This window comes from Epinephelus fuscoguttatus, linkage group LG9, assembly GCF_011397635.1.
Source record: "Epinephelus fuscoguttatus linkage group LG9, E.fuscoguttatus.final_Chr_v1".
NCBI lineage: Eukaryota > Metazoa > Chordata > Actinopteri > Perciformes > Serranidae > Epinephelus > Epinephelus fuscoguttatus.
Window position 1 is genome coordinate 9,650,045 of NC_064760.1, and position 16,591 is coordinate 9,666,635.

Consider the following 16,591-nt stretch of genomic DNA (forward strand, 5'->3'; position numbering starts at 1 on the left):
TATATATCTCAGTATTAACACACCTAAAACACACATTAAACATGGCTTGAAGGGCCACTGTGTAAAATGGGTTGAAAACAGTGACATCAGTGGTCAAATTCTAGATTGCAGGGCTCACTCGCTCACCCTTCCTGTCGGGTAAATGACAGTGGCCTCGTAGGGACAAAAAGCCTTGCGCAGACATGAGTTTTTCAGGAGTAGGTCTATCTAGCGACGAGGTAAATGTTTATTTAGAAATCTAAACCATGTTACGATATTGTAATGGATCCCTCACGAGCAGGAGACCAGAGGAGCGTTGGGGAAAAAGGCCAGTTTATTTGAGTGCTCCAAAAACTCCGGTAACACTCCAGGGGGTAAAAGACTCCGTCCCAAACTCTGACTCTTCTGGCGTAACACACACACTTAATACACACATACTTGTTTACATTACCAAGCGGGCACCCCCTCCCCTCTCTGCTCCACCAATCTCCAGCCCGCACACTGACTGACAGCGTAGCCGGTAAACAGAGCTCAGCTGTTTATTTAGCCTAGCAATATCTCCGGACTATAGTAGCTGCAATGGACAATTTTGAACGTGATTTTGAAGAGTTTCTTGTAGCGGACACAGACCCAGAGCCATACCTGTTTGAGCCGGAGCATACAGATGAGGAACTTGGATACTGAGCGAGCGAGAAGAGAGGCTGAATCCTCCGCTCCCATTTTGCTGCACAGAATGGGATTTGGTGCTACCATCGTTAGGGAGATATATCATCACGAGGAAAAGCACCGCAGAGAGTGCATCACAAAGAGTGAAGTTGCGTCTTCTTTTCCTTGCAGATGACGTTCGGGTTCATTCTCTCCTGTTGCGTGATAAGTGTGGTACATTCGCAAACTTTATAACTAAAAAAACCTTCCACTACTCTCTATCGACAAACTACTAACACTCTCTGCTGTTTCCTCCTCCTTCTTCCTTCCTTCCACTGTCTTCGTTGGTTCATTTATTCACGCGAAACGCGTTCTCTGGCTGGCTGGATTGTCCACTCGGGCTGCCTTACATACATGGCGGCGCATGTGTATATATATATATATATATATATATATATAAGCATAATTATAAGGCTACGAAAACCAAACAAATTTTATTTTATAGTGATTATACACTTATATAAACATATTAATGGGTAGAATATTCAGATTCAGATTCAGATTTGACAATAAACCATGCCAAATATTACACACTGGCCCTTTAATAACGACAATTTCAGAAATAAGTATACAAATCGGCTTTACTATATCTCACAGCATTCACAGACAAAGCACTTGTCTTTATCTTGACACATTTTCCCCACAAAAACAACATGCTAATATTATTAGCACAGGCCTGTTTGTATAAACTAGCCTTGAGGCTAGCATACTTTTCCTCTTCTCATATGAAGCCAGGGACAACAGCAACATTTAACAAAGGTAACGTTACAAAATTCGGCTACATTACAGCTCACAAGGTTCACTGACAAAACAACTGTCTTATACTAAACATGTTTTCCAGTTACTACATGCTAACCTTATTAGCACAAGCATATAGCATTTTACATTGTATGAATTAGCCTAGCGACTAGCGGAGATTTCCTCTGCTCATATGAAGCCAGGATAAATCACATGCAAGACTTACAATGCTATTTTTGTGGAGACTTTACTGTCTTGACAATTTATTGTTTCTGTGAAATTAAAGTAAATAAAATCTTTGTTTCCACTGAGGGAAATGGTTTCAGCTTACAGAAATAGACAGGAGGTCTGCGTCGCTGTGTTGTGTTGTTACATTTCAGGCTTCGGCTCTAAAACGTGTTGCTAGAGAACTTGTGAGTGAGTGAGTGAGTGGGGCGGAGCTGTGAGAGAGGAGTGATGCACACTGGTATCAGTCATGTAACACAATTTGACCCTATGCCTGTATAAATGGTGTTGTCAAAATGTATATCTTGCTTATATTGACATATCATGCATAGTTGTTTTATTGTCCACCCCTATAACAGAAGAATAAAACAAAACTTACTTGTTTGGTTTTATGTAGAAAAAATGGTCTTCTGCTGGTGAAGGACAGCAGCATGCAGATGTGACATTGCCAACAGCCTTTGAAAGTAGGCCAGTGACCAGTACTGTTTTGAAATACATCTGTTCATGTGTGACTGTGCAGAAAATAAATACATCTGCACACCAGAAAGGTCCTGTTAGACGGATTTTAATGCTGTGTAATGTTTCACCAAGCAGCCCCTCCTCAGACTTCTGATAAATACAAGAGTCGCCATCTGAAATACCTGTGATACGTCAACTGACATACCACACCTGTTGCAAATATCATCCTTAATTATTCTTAAACAACTGATCGAGGATACTTATATGAAGTGCAAAAAGGCACATAAAAAGAATATGGGAGGGTAGGGATTCCATGAGGCAACGTTAGCAAAGTTATTCTCCTTGGGCATGATGCATTAATTGCACTGCAGATTGTGGTGTTTTGTCAGGTGGTTAAAGGAGTAAGTGTTGCTTTGCAGCGCACACACAAGTCTCATATACTCTTTACATACATGATTTGTTCTTGCTTAACATCACTTGTCCTATATCTGAAATACTTCCAAAACAACAGTTGATGATGATCTGTATCGAGGGACTAGCTCTTCGCCCTCTGCCCCAAACATCTAATCTTTGTTTTGCCAGTCTGCTCTTTGTTGCATTTTACTCCTCTGCAGCTGCAACATTCAGGAAAGTTTTCACAGGCTGCGGCTGCAGGGCGCAAGTGCAGCATCATGACAACTCCTCAAAAATGGAGGCTGCCTGTTAGTTAAGGAAACACTTTCTGTGAGCTGAGCACACATTTCAAACGTCAGTGTTGCAGGTGATTATGGTAATTTAATTGTGGGAAGCCAAAATTGTGATCGAGATTAATATTTGATAAATTGTGCAGCTCAACAGTCATATTTGGAGGCTCCTTTTGTCATTAATCTAACATTGTAAATTGCAGTTGAGATCAAGTAACAAAGAAAAACAGTAAGACATGAAAATATTCCTAAAGAACAAAGTATATTGAGAGGGCAGTGTTACTGTGGGAGACATGACAGAATATTAACTTAAAAGGAATGTCTAATATCAAACCCCTCATCAAGGCCTTTGGGGGCCAAAGTGCTCATGTATGTACAGTACAGGCCAAAAGTTTGGACACACCTTCTCATTCAATGCGTTTTCTTTATTTTCATGACTATTTACATTGTAGATTCTCACTGAAGGCATCAAAACTATGAATGAACACATGTGGAGTTATGTACTTAACAAAAAAAGGTGAAATAACTGAAACATGTTTTATATTCTAGTTTCTTCAAAATAGCCACCCTTTGCTCTGATTACTGCTTTGCACACTCTTGGCATTCTCTCCATGAGCTTCAAGAGGTAGTCACCTGAAATGGTTTTCCAACAGTCTTGAAGGAGTTCCCAGAGGTGTTTAGCACTTGTTGGCCCCTTTGCCTTCACTCTGCGGTCCAGCTCACCCCAAACCATCTCCATTGGGTTCAGATCCGGTGACTGTGGAGGTCAGGTCATCTGCCGCAGCACTCCATCACTCTCCTTCTTGGTCAAATAGCCCTTACACAGCCTGGAGGTGTGTTTGGGGTCATTGTCCTGTTGAAAAATAAATGATCGTCCAACTAAACGCAAACCGGATGGGATGGCATGTCGCTGCAGGATGCTGTGGTAGCCATGCTGGTTCAGTGTGCCTTCAATTTTGAATAAATCCCCAACAGTGTCACCAGCAAACACCCCCACACCATCACACCTCCTCCTCCATGCTTCACAGTGGGAACCAGGCATGTGGAATCCATCCGCTCACCTTTTCTGCGCCTCACAAAGACACGGCGGTTGGAACCAAAGATCTCAAATTTGGACTCATCAGACCAAAGCACAGATTTCCACTGGTCTAATGTCCATTCCTTGTGTTTCTTGGCCCAAACAAATCTCTTCTGCTTGTTGCCTCTCCTTAGCAGTGGTTTCCTAGCAGCTATTTGACCATGAAGGCCTGATTCGCGCAGTCTCCTCTTAACAGTTGTTCTAGAGATGGGTCTGCTGCTAGAACTCTGTGTGGCATTCATCTGGTCTCTGATCTGAGCTGCTGTTAACTTGCGATTTCTGAGGCTGGTGACTCGGATGAACTTATCCTCAGAAGCAGAGGTGACTCTTGGTCTTCCTTTCCTGTGTCGGTCCTCATGTGTGCCAGTTTCGTTGTAGCGCTTGATGGTTTTTTCGACTCCACTTGGGGACACATTGAAAGGTTTTGCAATTTTCCGGACTGACTGACCTTCATTTCTTAAAGTAATGATGGCCACTCGTTTTTCTTTAGTTAGCTGATTGGTTCTTGCCATAATATGAATTTTAACAGTTGTCCAATAGGGCTGTCGGCTGTGTATTAACCTGACTTCTGCACAACACAACTGATGGTCCCAACCCCATTGATAAAGCAAGAAATTCCACTAATTAACCCTGATAAGGCACACCTGTGAAGTGGAAACCATTTCAGGTGACTACCTCTTGAAGCTCATGGAGAGAATGCCAAGAGTGTGCAAAGCAGTAATCAGAGCAAAGGGTGGCTATTTTGAAGAAACTAGAATATAAAACATGTTTTCAGTTATTTCACCTTTTTTGTTAAGTACATAACTCCACATGTGTTCATTCATAGTTTTGATGCCTTCAGTGAGAATCTACAATGTAAATAGTCATGAAAATAAAGAAAACGCATTGAATGAGAAGGTGTGTCCAAACTTTTGGCCTGTACTGTATGTGAAGAGTTTCTGTTGTCGGAGCAAAGAGTTTATATCGCCCTCTCTGTGTGGATGACACCAGTTCCCGCATATCTAAGAGTGGAAATGTTGTATTTCGCCTTTGAAAAGCGTGAAGCAGCAGGACTGATGTAAATTTGTTTCTGATAGTACTGGGGTGTTCAACAAAAAAAGTTTTTGAAGATCCGGTGGTCTTACTGACCTTTAATGTTGAATCTTCCACCCAAATGAGGGTGGTTATGATACATAAAGTCTGTACTACCTAAATAGGCCCTCTGTAATTACTGAAATGATTCTAAAATGTTATGAGGTAGTAAAAACTTGGGCAGATCGGTGTTCTGTCTGACTAACCAGCCGATGCTCCATTGACTCTGTAAATTAAGCTTCGATTTGAAACAGGCAGAAGCTGCATTCACAAACATTACAGCTGGTTATACCATCAATGATGTGTATCAGTTCATTTAGCTCACATTCTCTGCTGAAAGCCGTTCCTCTTTTACTGGGGTTGAATGGCCGCTACAGAAAAAGTGACTACAAATATCTGAAGTAAACAGATTAATCAAAAGTTTCTGTGTGATGTCATGTCAGGACATTTTTAGAAGCATTAAAGCATCAAATCCTGCGACTCCAACAACACTTCAAAAATCTTCAACTCAAGACAGAACAAGCAAGAAAGGACCAGTGTCCAATATTTTTCACTACCTTTCTTTCTGATAAATCTGCATGAATCTGCAATCTGTAGCTTGTGTTGGTTTTGGTTTAGATGCAGATCAACAGTTAATTATAAAGTACTTACAAGAAAGAAAGAAACTGTTTTGCAGATGAGACCAAATATACAAAAAGCAGCTGTTTTACTGTGTAGGCCACCATTATTTGTTGTGTTTGTATGATGCACAAAGGATATGCCATTACAGGTGACTCCTAAATTTTGAGCGAGCCATCTGGGAAGGGAAGTGCAGTGATCCGATGTACGAGTCATGATGTATAAAGCCGTCCCTTGTGATCAGCGTTTTGACAGCTGATCTAGCATGATGGATGTTTTACTGCCATGGCCATGCGGAGGGGGGATGAGTAGGACCGCACTTTAGCAGGGTGATGATAAAATCTGCACAGTGTTTGGGGCCTTTCACCATCTATTGTGACAAAACTTCAGTTTGGCTGTAATAAAGTGACAGCTAATGCTCTGAGTGTTTCATCAACTTTGACATTCAACACAGATTTTAGATTGGCCACGAAACGTTGACTCATCACAGAGATTATATCTAAACTTTCAAAAAAAAAGTGGACAGTAAATTGAATAAATACACAAAGTACGTACATTCACTCAAGCACTGCACTTAGGGACATTTCAGCCAAAAATAAAAAGTACACATTTTCCCTCTTAACTATAGTGCTGTTTATCAATCCACATCAGGGTTTGGCAACCTTTTAATATGAGGTACAATTTTTAAATTTCCTTGTTAACCATTGTGTGCCATATTAATATAACGTCAATCCATCGCTCCTCAAAATGCTCCATAAAAACTTTGGCTTTATCTTCATCTTTTGTTGCTTTAGACCTTGATTTAAGCACCAGAGTTCCTCCCTCACAGTCACATTACAGTATCTTGCCATGATGCCAAATGTGGTATGTCATTTACATCCACCCCCTCATCAAGTGCAATGCTAAAGTTGTGAACTTTCGATGTGTGTGTGTCCGTCCCTTTGTATCAGTCTCTGTTGCCTCTCTAAATTTGTTGGTTTTAGTGGGTTTGTAAAAGCAGCTTGAAACTCTCCATTAGATCCTTATTTTTCTCAGCAGTTTGTGAAGTTTGAGCTGCGGGGTGGATAAGCTAATCAGATCAGATCGATGAAAGGTTAAATATCACTTACACTGTGCCTGGCATTCTGCTGCTCCGTCTGTGCCCAGACTACATGAACAATGAATAACCGAATGGTAGCCTCATTCAAAGACAAGACAGTAGGAGAGTAACAAGGAACAACGTAAATGGCAGTTATAAATACCATATCATAAATCTAAATTTGTACAATCAGCTTTTTCCATAAAGGGCTGTCAACTCTGGAACATGTTACCAATGGAAATCAAACTGATTACAGATTTAAAATTCTTCACAACAAAGGTCAAGAGCTGGCTAAAAGCAAACCAGAGCTATAGCCACTCCTAGCTGAATGCGCTCAAACTTTTTTTTTTGGTGTATTGTGGTATGTGTGTAGTGGTATGTCTATTGTAGTGTGTACATTGTGATCTATGTAATATATTGTCCTTTTCATGTTTATAGTGTATTAAGGTTGCGTGATCTTTGAAACTTTATATTTTTAATAACATTTTAGATCTACATATAAAACTCCAACTAGGGACAAGAGTTGAAAATTGGCAACAGCTATAAACTCTTTGAAACACATCAGTCCCATACTCTGTATTGGAACTATGTTAAATTGCATCGTCCCTATCAAATGAAAGTAACATAAGTGAATATATATCAAAAGTGCTCCTAATGAACGGTCCAGCTCCAAAATTAGAAAATCAGTGCAATGCGGCAGATGTTGTTATCATGATGGGTGCTACAAATAAATTAATGTGTGGGGAACCTCTTACAAACAATTCAGTAAACTCCCTTGCATACTTATTGCTAGTGTGCCACTAATTAAGCTAGGCGTGCCGATGGTAAAATATATATTTATTAATTTTGGTGTGAGATGTCCCCGTAAACTTTGTGAATTTCCATCTAATGCTGTTTTGTGCATTTACACTACACTTTAGAGGGTAATATTATACATTTTGAAGTATTAGGATGAAACCAACACTTTGACAAAGTTGTCTTTATCAGGGTTTAGACACTTCACTACGAACATTATAAATATGTATCTGTGACAGATGTATAGTCATTCAAATTGAATTTTCAAGCATTGCTAAGTTTTAACATATCTGATGCCTTACAGTTAACCATTTTAACAAGACTATGATTGATATTTTTCTAAATATCACCATATAAATTTTAAGGATGCTGTTGTTGATACTTACAGATATTTGGATAGATACATTTATGACCATTTCCTCATTATTTTAACTCATTATGTTAATGAAAAAACCTTAATCCTGGCAGTATTGCTGTATTTTTTCAGTCCCACCTTAAAGTACTGTCCACCGTCTGTCAACATCAGTGCATTCTCTTTGTAGGTCATCAAGCATGAAGGTCTGTCCAAAGATGTCTCTGAGTGCACATTGTTCGACCTGCTGAAGTACAACGATGTCAATGACGACGAGCACCTGACAAAAGAGGAGTTTTACACAGCTTTGGGTGAGTGCCATTTCATTCCAAGTTTTCCAAGTTTGAAAAGGCTTAACACCGTCCCTGACAGATCAGGGTTTCAGCAGCACTAGATATTTTCATGCCTGCATTTTTCCGTTCACTTCATCTGAGTAAACTTTGGATAAGATGTGGCAGAGCTGAAATTCTCATACTTTTAATATATCTTAATGTGTTTATTATATGTGTTGAAGTTCATTGTTCCCATAGTCTTAATATTGTTTCTTAAACATTGTAACAAATGTGTCCACATCACTTTACACTAGTTAATCTTAATTTATTTGTTCAGCAATAAGTGTGATTAAACTGTGAAAGAGAGGGTAACTTGAAACCATAGATAGCAACAACAGAAATCTGTTAGAGTTCATGACATAATTACAGGGTGGGTTCATCTGTCTTCTTCTTCATGTTTTCAAACAGAAACTCCCACTCAGACATTATCAAAATGCTGTGATGTAGGTTATAGTGCTGATCCACCACCCTCCTCACACGCCTATCGCTGACGGTGTAAACAAAGAGAGTGAGAAAAGTGTTAGTCTGTAAGATTTGAGCTAGGAGGTGGAACATGATGCCATTAAACCATGATTTAACCACATGATGACACGCTGAGATTCAATTTAATTCTGCATTTGTGCTTTATAAACACTTTGATAGAGCCGTAGTCATTGTATTACCTACAGTTAGATGGTGGTCAGCAGTGTAGGCTGATGTTGATGCCAAAAAGACCCACAATGACAAAAACAAACTAACTGATCAGGGGTAGCAGTAACTGGTAACGCCCTGTGTTCTGTGACGTAACATTACGGTAAGGAGTCTGGTGGTTGTGAACAGGGGCAGCAGCAAAATGTATTTTAGCCACCTTAAATCAAGGATGACCAAGAAAAAAAACATTTTTAGTGTAGGCTATATTTAGATTATTTTACTGCCTTACCTTGCCATCAGACAACCCCTTTCAACTCCATTGATGGAAACAGTAATTTTACCTCACAGCACATGGAGGTTGCTGGACAACCCTCTGCCTCCATCCATTAGTTTTTTTTATGCCTCTTAGATATATCCGTACATATGTCTGTGCCATTCTTGTGAACTAGATTATCTCAAGAATGCCTTGAGGGAATTTCTTCAGATTTGGCACAAACGTCCCCTTTGAATCAATGATGAACTGATTAGACTTTTGTGGTCTTAGGTCAAAGGTCAAGGTCACTGTGACCTTGTGTATCCCATTCTTGTCAACATGATATCTCAAAAACCCCTCAAGGGATTTTTTTATTTCAAATTTGGCACAGACCTTCGCTTGGACTCAACTATGGACTGATTAGTTATTGGTGGTTGTATGCCAAAGGTCCCTGTTACCCAAAATCTGTCTCATTTATAGCAAGATATAGCAAGAAAACCTAAAGAGAGTTTCCTCAAATTTGGTACAAATGTTCACTTTGACTCAAGCATTCGGACTTCGGTGGTTGGAGGTCAAAGGTCAAGGTCAGTGTGACCTCACAAAATGTGTTTTTGGCCAAAACTCCACAATTCTTATGCTTATTTTGACAAAACATCACACAAATGTCTAATAAGATTAAAATGATGAAGTGATGACATTTTTTATCCCAAATGCCAAAGGTCACTTGGCAAACAGTTTTAGAGGGCTTGAAAAAATAGCATATTGAAGCTAAAATGTACATACTTCGACCAAAATTAAAATTTCTGGGTGTGAATACATCAGGAACACTACTGGGAAGCTGCAGAATGATTAAAAAAACCCAAACCCCAGTCCAAATAATGGCGCCGTGCTTTAATTTCCTTAATTCATTTAAACCTGAGATAAAGTTGATACTTGTGCTTCTCTTCCTACTGTCTTTCTTATGTATAAATCTTTTGGACTCCATGAGAGAAATTAGGTTGCCTAATTAATTTGAGTTTTGTTTGTTTCTACTTTGAAATCAGTCAGTTGCATTCCCTTTGTAAACATGGGTCATTACAAAGTTACTCTGTTGACAAACCAGTTAAAGTGTTTGATATCTCGCCAAGGTTTACATACTCTGAACTTCAAATTGTTGCCAACTGTATTGTTGATCTTCAAATGTTTGGTTTTCTTGTGTAGATGCATAACAAGCCGTTCAATATGAAGTTGGTGCCAAAGGAAGCAGGTCATGACTAATGCGAAACAGTAGTTCAACCCAAACCCCCCACACCTCCTCCATTATAATATGACAGGTGCTCTGGCATGCCTGAGTCACACCAACACATGTGCACCACTCTCCTCCTTTTGTTTCCTCCTTATGTGCTCTTTCACGGTTCCTCTCTGTCTGACATTTTCAGTCAGCTCAATATCCTCTGACAGAATATCCTCTGACATTTGGCTGGCTTGACACATTTAGCAGTGGGAGAGAATTCATAATCAACCTTCATCTCATCAGCCCTTTGTATTTAAAGCATCTCTTAGAGCAGACAAAGTCACAACAGCAAAGTGGAGGAGTCTAATCTTGTCTGCTGTTCTCCACATCACACGTGGATGTGTGGGAGCAAACCCCTTCTGGCAAGTCATGAAAATAAAGTAACCCCAGCCCAACTGCGGAGAGCTGCGTTTCCTTGAAGAGTTGAGTTCCTTTAGCTCCCAACTACTTCCTCTTCATTTTATTAGATCTTTTTTTCTTTCTCGCAAGCTTCCAGCTTAACTCCTCACGAGGAAATGGGATATTTAATGTTAGAAAATCTCCCCCTCTGTGGCTGAGTTTCTTTCAACCTGTCTTACTCTTCTCTTTTACTTCTTTCCATTTCCATAAAGTACTATTTAAAAAGTAGCAGATTCAATCACGCAGTAATGTGCTCAGTAGTAGTTTTTGTGTCTTTGTCAACAACTCAGCTTGACTCAGGAATTTCATGCACACTTCTGCAGCGCTCGAAGCCATTTCACCTCTGCTCACCCAACACTGAATTTATATGAGCTTTTTACATACTTGGAGGTCATTGTAGTTCTCAGCTGGTGTCTTATTCACTTTATTCATCGTTAAACCCACTTCACTCAGCTAAATGCTTAGGTGCTTCAAAGATAGGCCCTCAGTGTGCCTGTGAGGGAAGCTGAGAAAGAAAGGCTGATAATAAGGTCACAAATTTACCTTCTCCAGAGAGTAACAACTGTATTGAACTTTTCAATTCACCTGATTTCAATAGAACTCTATTCATCAACCAAGGGAGATAACACAGTCATGGTGCAAAGGAGCTGAAGCCTTAGAAAATACAGAGACCTGGATTTGTCAAAACTTCATGTGGTTTTAAGAAAAAAGTGATTGTAGATCTGGGACACAGGCAAATCCACTGACTGATCAGAAAGCTGTGAAAGCCGCAGTAAGTTGCAGACTCTGGTGTCAGTTGTGAGTGGTTTCAGCAGTAACAGCAGCTTTTCACATCACGGAGAGCCATTAAATTTGATGTTCATATTTTCATTTGCTCTAGTGCTGAACAGTTCCATTGTCATTGCAATATGAACAATCAACACATAATAAAAGACTGACACAGCAAATGACTAACATAAAAAATAAGAAAAATATTTTTATTTGCATTTGCCGTCAGGGTCCAGAATTAACAACTGCCCAGTGCCAAACGTATATCCGGCTGTCTGACACACTGGCAGGTAAATGTTTGTACCAAAATGGTCATGTGTTGGGGTCAACACATTAGGCTTCACACGGTGGCACCAAATATGTTGGGATTTAATTGGCTATCGGAAATAATTAATAATTATTAATTATGTTAAATAATGTGACTTAATTAACATTAAATCACCTCGTGGGGCACCATTCCCGTAAAGGGAAAAATGATAGCCAGTTAAAGGTATCAGTCTCATAAAATAGGCTAAACTATTAATTTGGAGTTTGATTAATGATTAAATTAATGACAGCAACCAAAATTAACGGTAATGCCTGAAGGATTTTGGAGTTCTTGACACAGCAGAGGTTGACTATTCATTCACTCTTGTGCAACATTAAACAGACAGCAGGTATGATTCCAAAGAATTATATTTATTCACAAACTAGCAAAGCAAACCAAAACACACAAATTCTAACTAACTATATACAAGCTTGGTGTGTATATGTGTGTTGTGTGTGTGAGAGAGAGAAAGAAGAGAAAGAAAGACAAAGGCGGGTGTGGTGATCAAGGAGCCGTTTGGCCTACAAAACAAAATGGCTGACAACAGAGAACTACCAAAATGGCCGAATCAAGGCCGTCTTCAGGGCGAGGTGTTTGTCTGACCGTGTGGTCAGGACAAAGACCAAGGAAAAGAAGCGGGAACTTTGAGATGCCTGTTTGGGTGTAGGTCTGTTGAAAGCCTATTTGTTAATGCGTCTATGTGAATGTGATTTGTGTTGCAAACGGTCTGGATTAGTGATTGGATCAGAGATTGTTTAGTTGGGTGCAAGAATCTGTTTGTGAACAGTATTAGCAAACTAAACACTTAGCTTTGGCGAAGCCAACTAATCAATGACCTAACTGCAGTCTATCACAACAGTAACTCAGTAAACAGCATCAAATCACATACAACAAGTTAAACAGTCTTGCTTAGCCTGTAAAGCTGTGATAAGCTATGCCCAGTTGTTACGTTACCGATCCTTGAATGGATGGGAAAAAGAGTCACTTGGTGGTGTGCTGCTTTGTTAGCCGGCAGAAGAAGGCTGGGAAGATGGTTCCGGGTGCAGTCTTTGTTGGGTCCTTTGTTCCAAAGGTGAAACTCCAAGGAAGCTGGTCACTCAGGGTTTAGCAGGGTTAGACGCTGGGTGCTAACTCACTTAGTTCCTTGTTGTTGGAAAGCTAGTTGCAAACCTTGTGTTTGCAAGAGAGTCCATGATCAGTTGCCCTCCCTTTAGTGGTTTGGGGTATGGAGCAAGGGTCTGGGCCTCTGTGCTGTTCCAGGCCCAGCCGGAAAGAGGTGTGAGCTGTTGAAGCTCCAGAGCAAGAGAGAGCAAGCTTGGAGGGAGTAGACCTTGTACAGATGCCTGTGACATCAGAGTCACATGTCAGTGTAAAAGTCCTGTCCAATCAAGTTGTGAGACTTGTGTCTCACTGAGGTGTGAGATAGGTGTCAAATAGCTGTCTTTGTTTGGAAAACAAAGAGCATGCAAAGGAAAAAGTCTCTCCAGTTTAGATTTTACCAAATGACAAAACATCTGTGGTCCTGTGAATCCCCACACGTAATAAAAAAACACGATGCTAAGAGTCCCTACCACATTTTGGTGCAATTTACAGTTACACTGCTTTGTTCTTGCGCTGTCTGTGTCAAAATGACACTTTTTTACCTTTATTTTTCTTGTTAAAACACACAAGCCTACACATGTCATTACATTCTTGTTCTTTCACTACAGTATTTTTAATAACTGGATGCTAAAATCAGAACTATATCCAATTTATTCCTATGTGGGCAGATTGTAAAAATTCTATTTAAAAAAATCTAATGAAATTGCTATCAGCAAGCTCCACCATATCCTTGTAGAACAGGTCCCCAACTACCTCTGTGATCAAGTTGTTTTACGAGACAGTTTAAAAAAATAAAATAAAAATAATAATAATAAAGATATAGTGTGTAGGATTTTGGGGGATATATTGACATGAATGGAATATAATGTAGTAAGTGTACTGTAGATGTGTTTAACCTCCTGAAAATAAGAAATGTTGTGTTTTCGCTACCTTAGAATGAGTCCTTTGTATCTCCATCGGGAATGGGTCCTAGTTGATGGTGATGGTCATGTTGCACTGCCATGTTTCTATAGTAGCCAAGAATGGACAAACCAAACGCTGGCTCTAAACAGGGCCATCCACGTTTGCGTGTTTTTGTGGCAGCCACCGTAGTTAGAAGCCCATCTGCAACAAACACAGTCACAGTTTCCCTTGTTTTGGAAAGGAAGAGACCTCTGGGGATAATTCAGCTCCCGCTAAAAACCCTCTGAATATCTGGATCTGAAGTTATCAGAGGGAAGAGGTGTGCACACTTTAGTGCGTGGTGAACAAGCCGCCCGCATCAACATGCCAAACTTTGTCGAGGATTCACTGCTTTGTAATGTTAAACTGTTTTATTCTGTGTTTTTACCAGTTTAAATCATCTGGTCTGTTTGTTTTTGAGAGGAAGAGACCTCTGCATATGAATAATAAAAAAACTGAAGTAATTCTAGCGGGGAGAAGTTTTAGCAGGTTGCAATCCCTCTAAATCTTACACACTATACCTTTAAATACCGAGGTCATACCCAGTATGTATGCATTACGGCCAGTAACAATATACATGTTCAAATCATTTATTACATTTCTTTATTTAGTGTTTTGGATCTATGGTAGCAGTACCTATTAAAGCAGAAAGACATACAAACTGTATGGCTAATATGCACACATTAGTATCTGTTTATCACAGGTCATATCATCATAGTAATATTAAACATTTTTATTGCATATCAAAGATTTTTGTTGCCCTGCAGGGCTTATTTTCTCCCATCAGAGTCTGAGCTGAAGGATTTTTCACCATATAGGTACACACCACAGTGGGGTTCAGCTTCTTGCTCAGCAGTCTAGATGCTCACCAACATGGGCTGCACTATGTAGCCTGCCCTGATGCTCATAATCATCCAATATCATCTATAGGATTCACATTAGGAAATAAATTCTAATTGGGAAAGCATTACTTTTTATTATGTTATTGGGGCGACTAAAAAACACTAGTCAATCAGATTTATGGAGCATGGCCAATCTATTTTTATGACTGCCAGTGTTCTACAACATACAGGTATAAAACAGCTATATAACATAACACACAGTGAGACATTTCTTTTAATATGAGAGGCTGGGTGCACAGCTGTTCACGTCATCTTCATTCATGATGACTTGAGTCATAGCCTTGAACATGTATTTCAGTGAGAGGTGTAGTGAGGAGACCAGCAGCACAGAGGAGCAACATGGTCAGAAATCTGTGGATTGATTTGGCCTCTCGGTCACAGCGCCTGTGGCACAAATGCATCGCAAAGTTATAGTTTTTCAGTTCATTGCCGGCATAACCTGTGAGTGGCAGCTATAAAAATCTATGCAAATACCTTAAGCGCAGTCGTAAACTGAGCACCATCATAAAGTAAATCAGTTGATCCAATGTGTCCAGAATTATGGTGCAGCTTGGAAACGAACAGCAGTAAATGCAGAATGACTCCCCATGAAAACGGCACCTGTCTGACTACTCTGCTAATAAGGACCCTTTGCACACCTTTGTGGAATATTCAAAGCGTGGCAACGTTGTTTGTCAGGACAGAAGATAAGACTTTAATGTCCATGCATTATTCATTCCTCCTTTGCATAGACTAGAAGAGGGTTGAGAATCAATTTGCTTCAGCTAGCAGTAAGGCAACTGTCTGGCAGGAGTGATGTCTTTTAATTAGATGATGTTACAGATATGAATGATGTCTGTCACGCTACTGATAGTCAGCCCCTTGTCATCGTTGAATAATTTGGTGACTGATGGCCTAGTGCATCATGGGTAAACAGATAAGGTGTCATCTATCATAAAGTGTCATTAACTTTTGGTCAAAGTGTCACGATACATTGGGGCATTTACTGTCAGACATTAACATCAGCTGTGCAGTACACAGAGAGCATGTGAGGAAGGCTACAGAATAATGTGCAAAGCAGTGACCTTGAACATACCTCTCGAGCATATACAGAAGTTTTGTAATGAATAATTTGTAATCTATGAGCACCAGTATGGGCTGTGGTGTATAAAGTACAGGAGTTATGCTGTGCCTCAGCTCAGTCGGTAAAGCTGCACTGTAATTTTAGAATTTCAATAAGTAGAAGTTACTCTGTGCTGTATGTGACAGGAATAGCCATCATGGTTGTGCCTTTATATTTAGTAATCTGCATTAATGCTGCATCCAGTACTATCCTCAGTGTCACAGCACAACCAGATGTTTAGTGTATACCATAAGAAAAAAACTAACTCTGTTATAACTTCATTTATTGTATTTCAACATATACATGCTCTCCAGTCAAAAGCAGAGTAAAGCACGACAGTTATGTTCCCTGTCTTTTTTAAAGTAGCAGTGTGTGAGATTTAGGGGGATTTAATGGCAACTAGAAGTGAGGATTGCAGATTGCAATCAGCTGAAACGGCTTCTTTGATGCTGTTTGGCTCTTTGTGGAGCTGCTAGCCCAACTACTGCTTATGTGTCCTCACAAGGGGTGTGCCTTATCATCCTGTTTAAGATAATACCGATATAATTTTTAATATCATATGATAAATTCTTGCGATATTTTGACTTGTTGATGTATGACATAATACTATTACCCACGGCAACAACAAGCATGGCTGAAATCAAAAGTATTACCGACTCTGCGGTGGTTCCAAAATGAGGAGCAGCTTCAGCAGTGTGGGATAAACTGTGACGTTTTATGAACAGCCCCGGACTTCTCAGACTCTTTTAGTGAGTTACCGCTCAGAGCAAACTCATTCAGCGGCTCCTCTGGCAGCAGCAC

The 16,591-nt window shown here is 39.9% G+C and overlaps 1 protein-coding gene across 2 annotated transcripts in view; it reads left to right on the top strand.

Annotated features, from left to right (window-relative positions):
- Positions 1–16,591, top strand: part of fstl5 (follistatin-like 5) — a 271,372-nt gene that overhangs the window by 140,187 nt on the left and 114,594 nt on the right. For both annotated transcript variants that reach the window (XM_049585115.1, XM_049585116.1), the window contains exon 6: positions 7,972–8,092. In XM_049585115.1, coding sequence (XP_049441072.1) covers positions 7,972–8,092 — 121 coding nt within the window. The remainder of the gene's footprint in view (positions 1–7,971; positions 8,093–16,591) is intronic.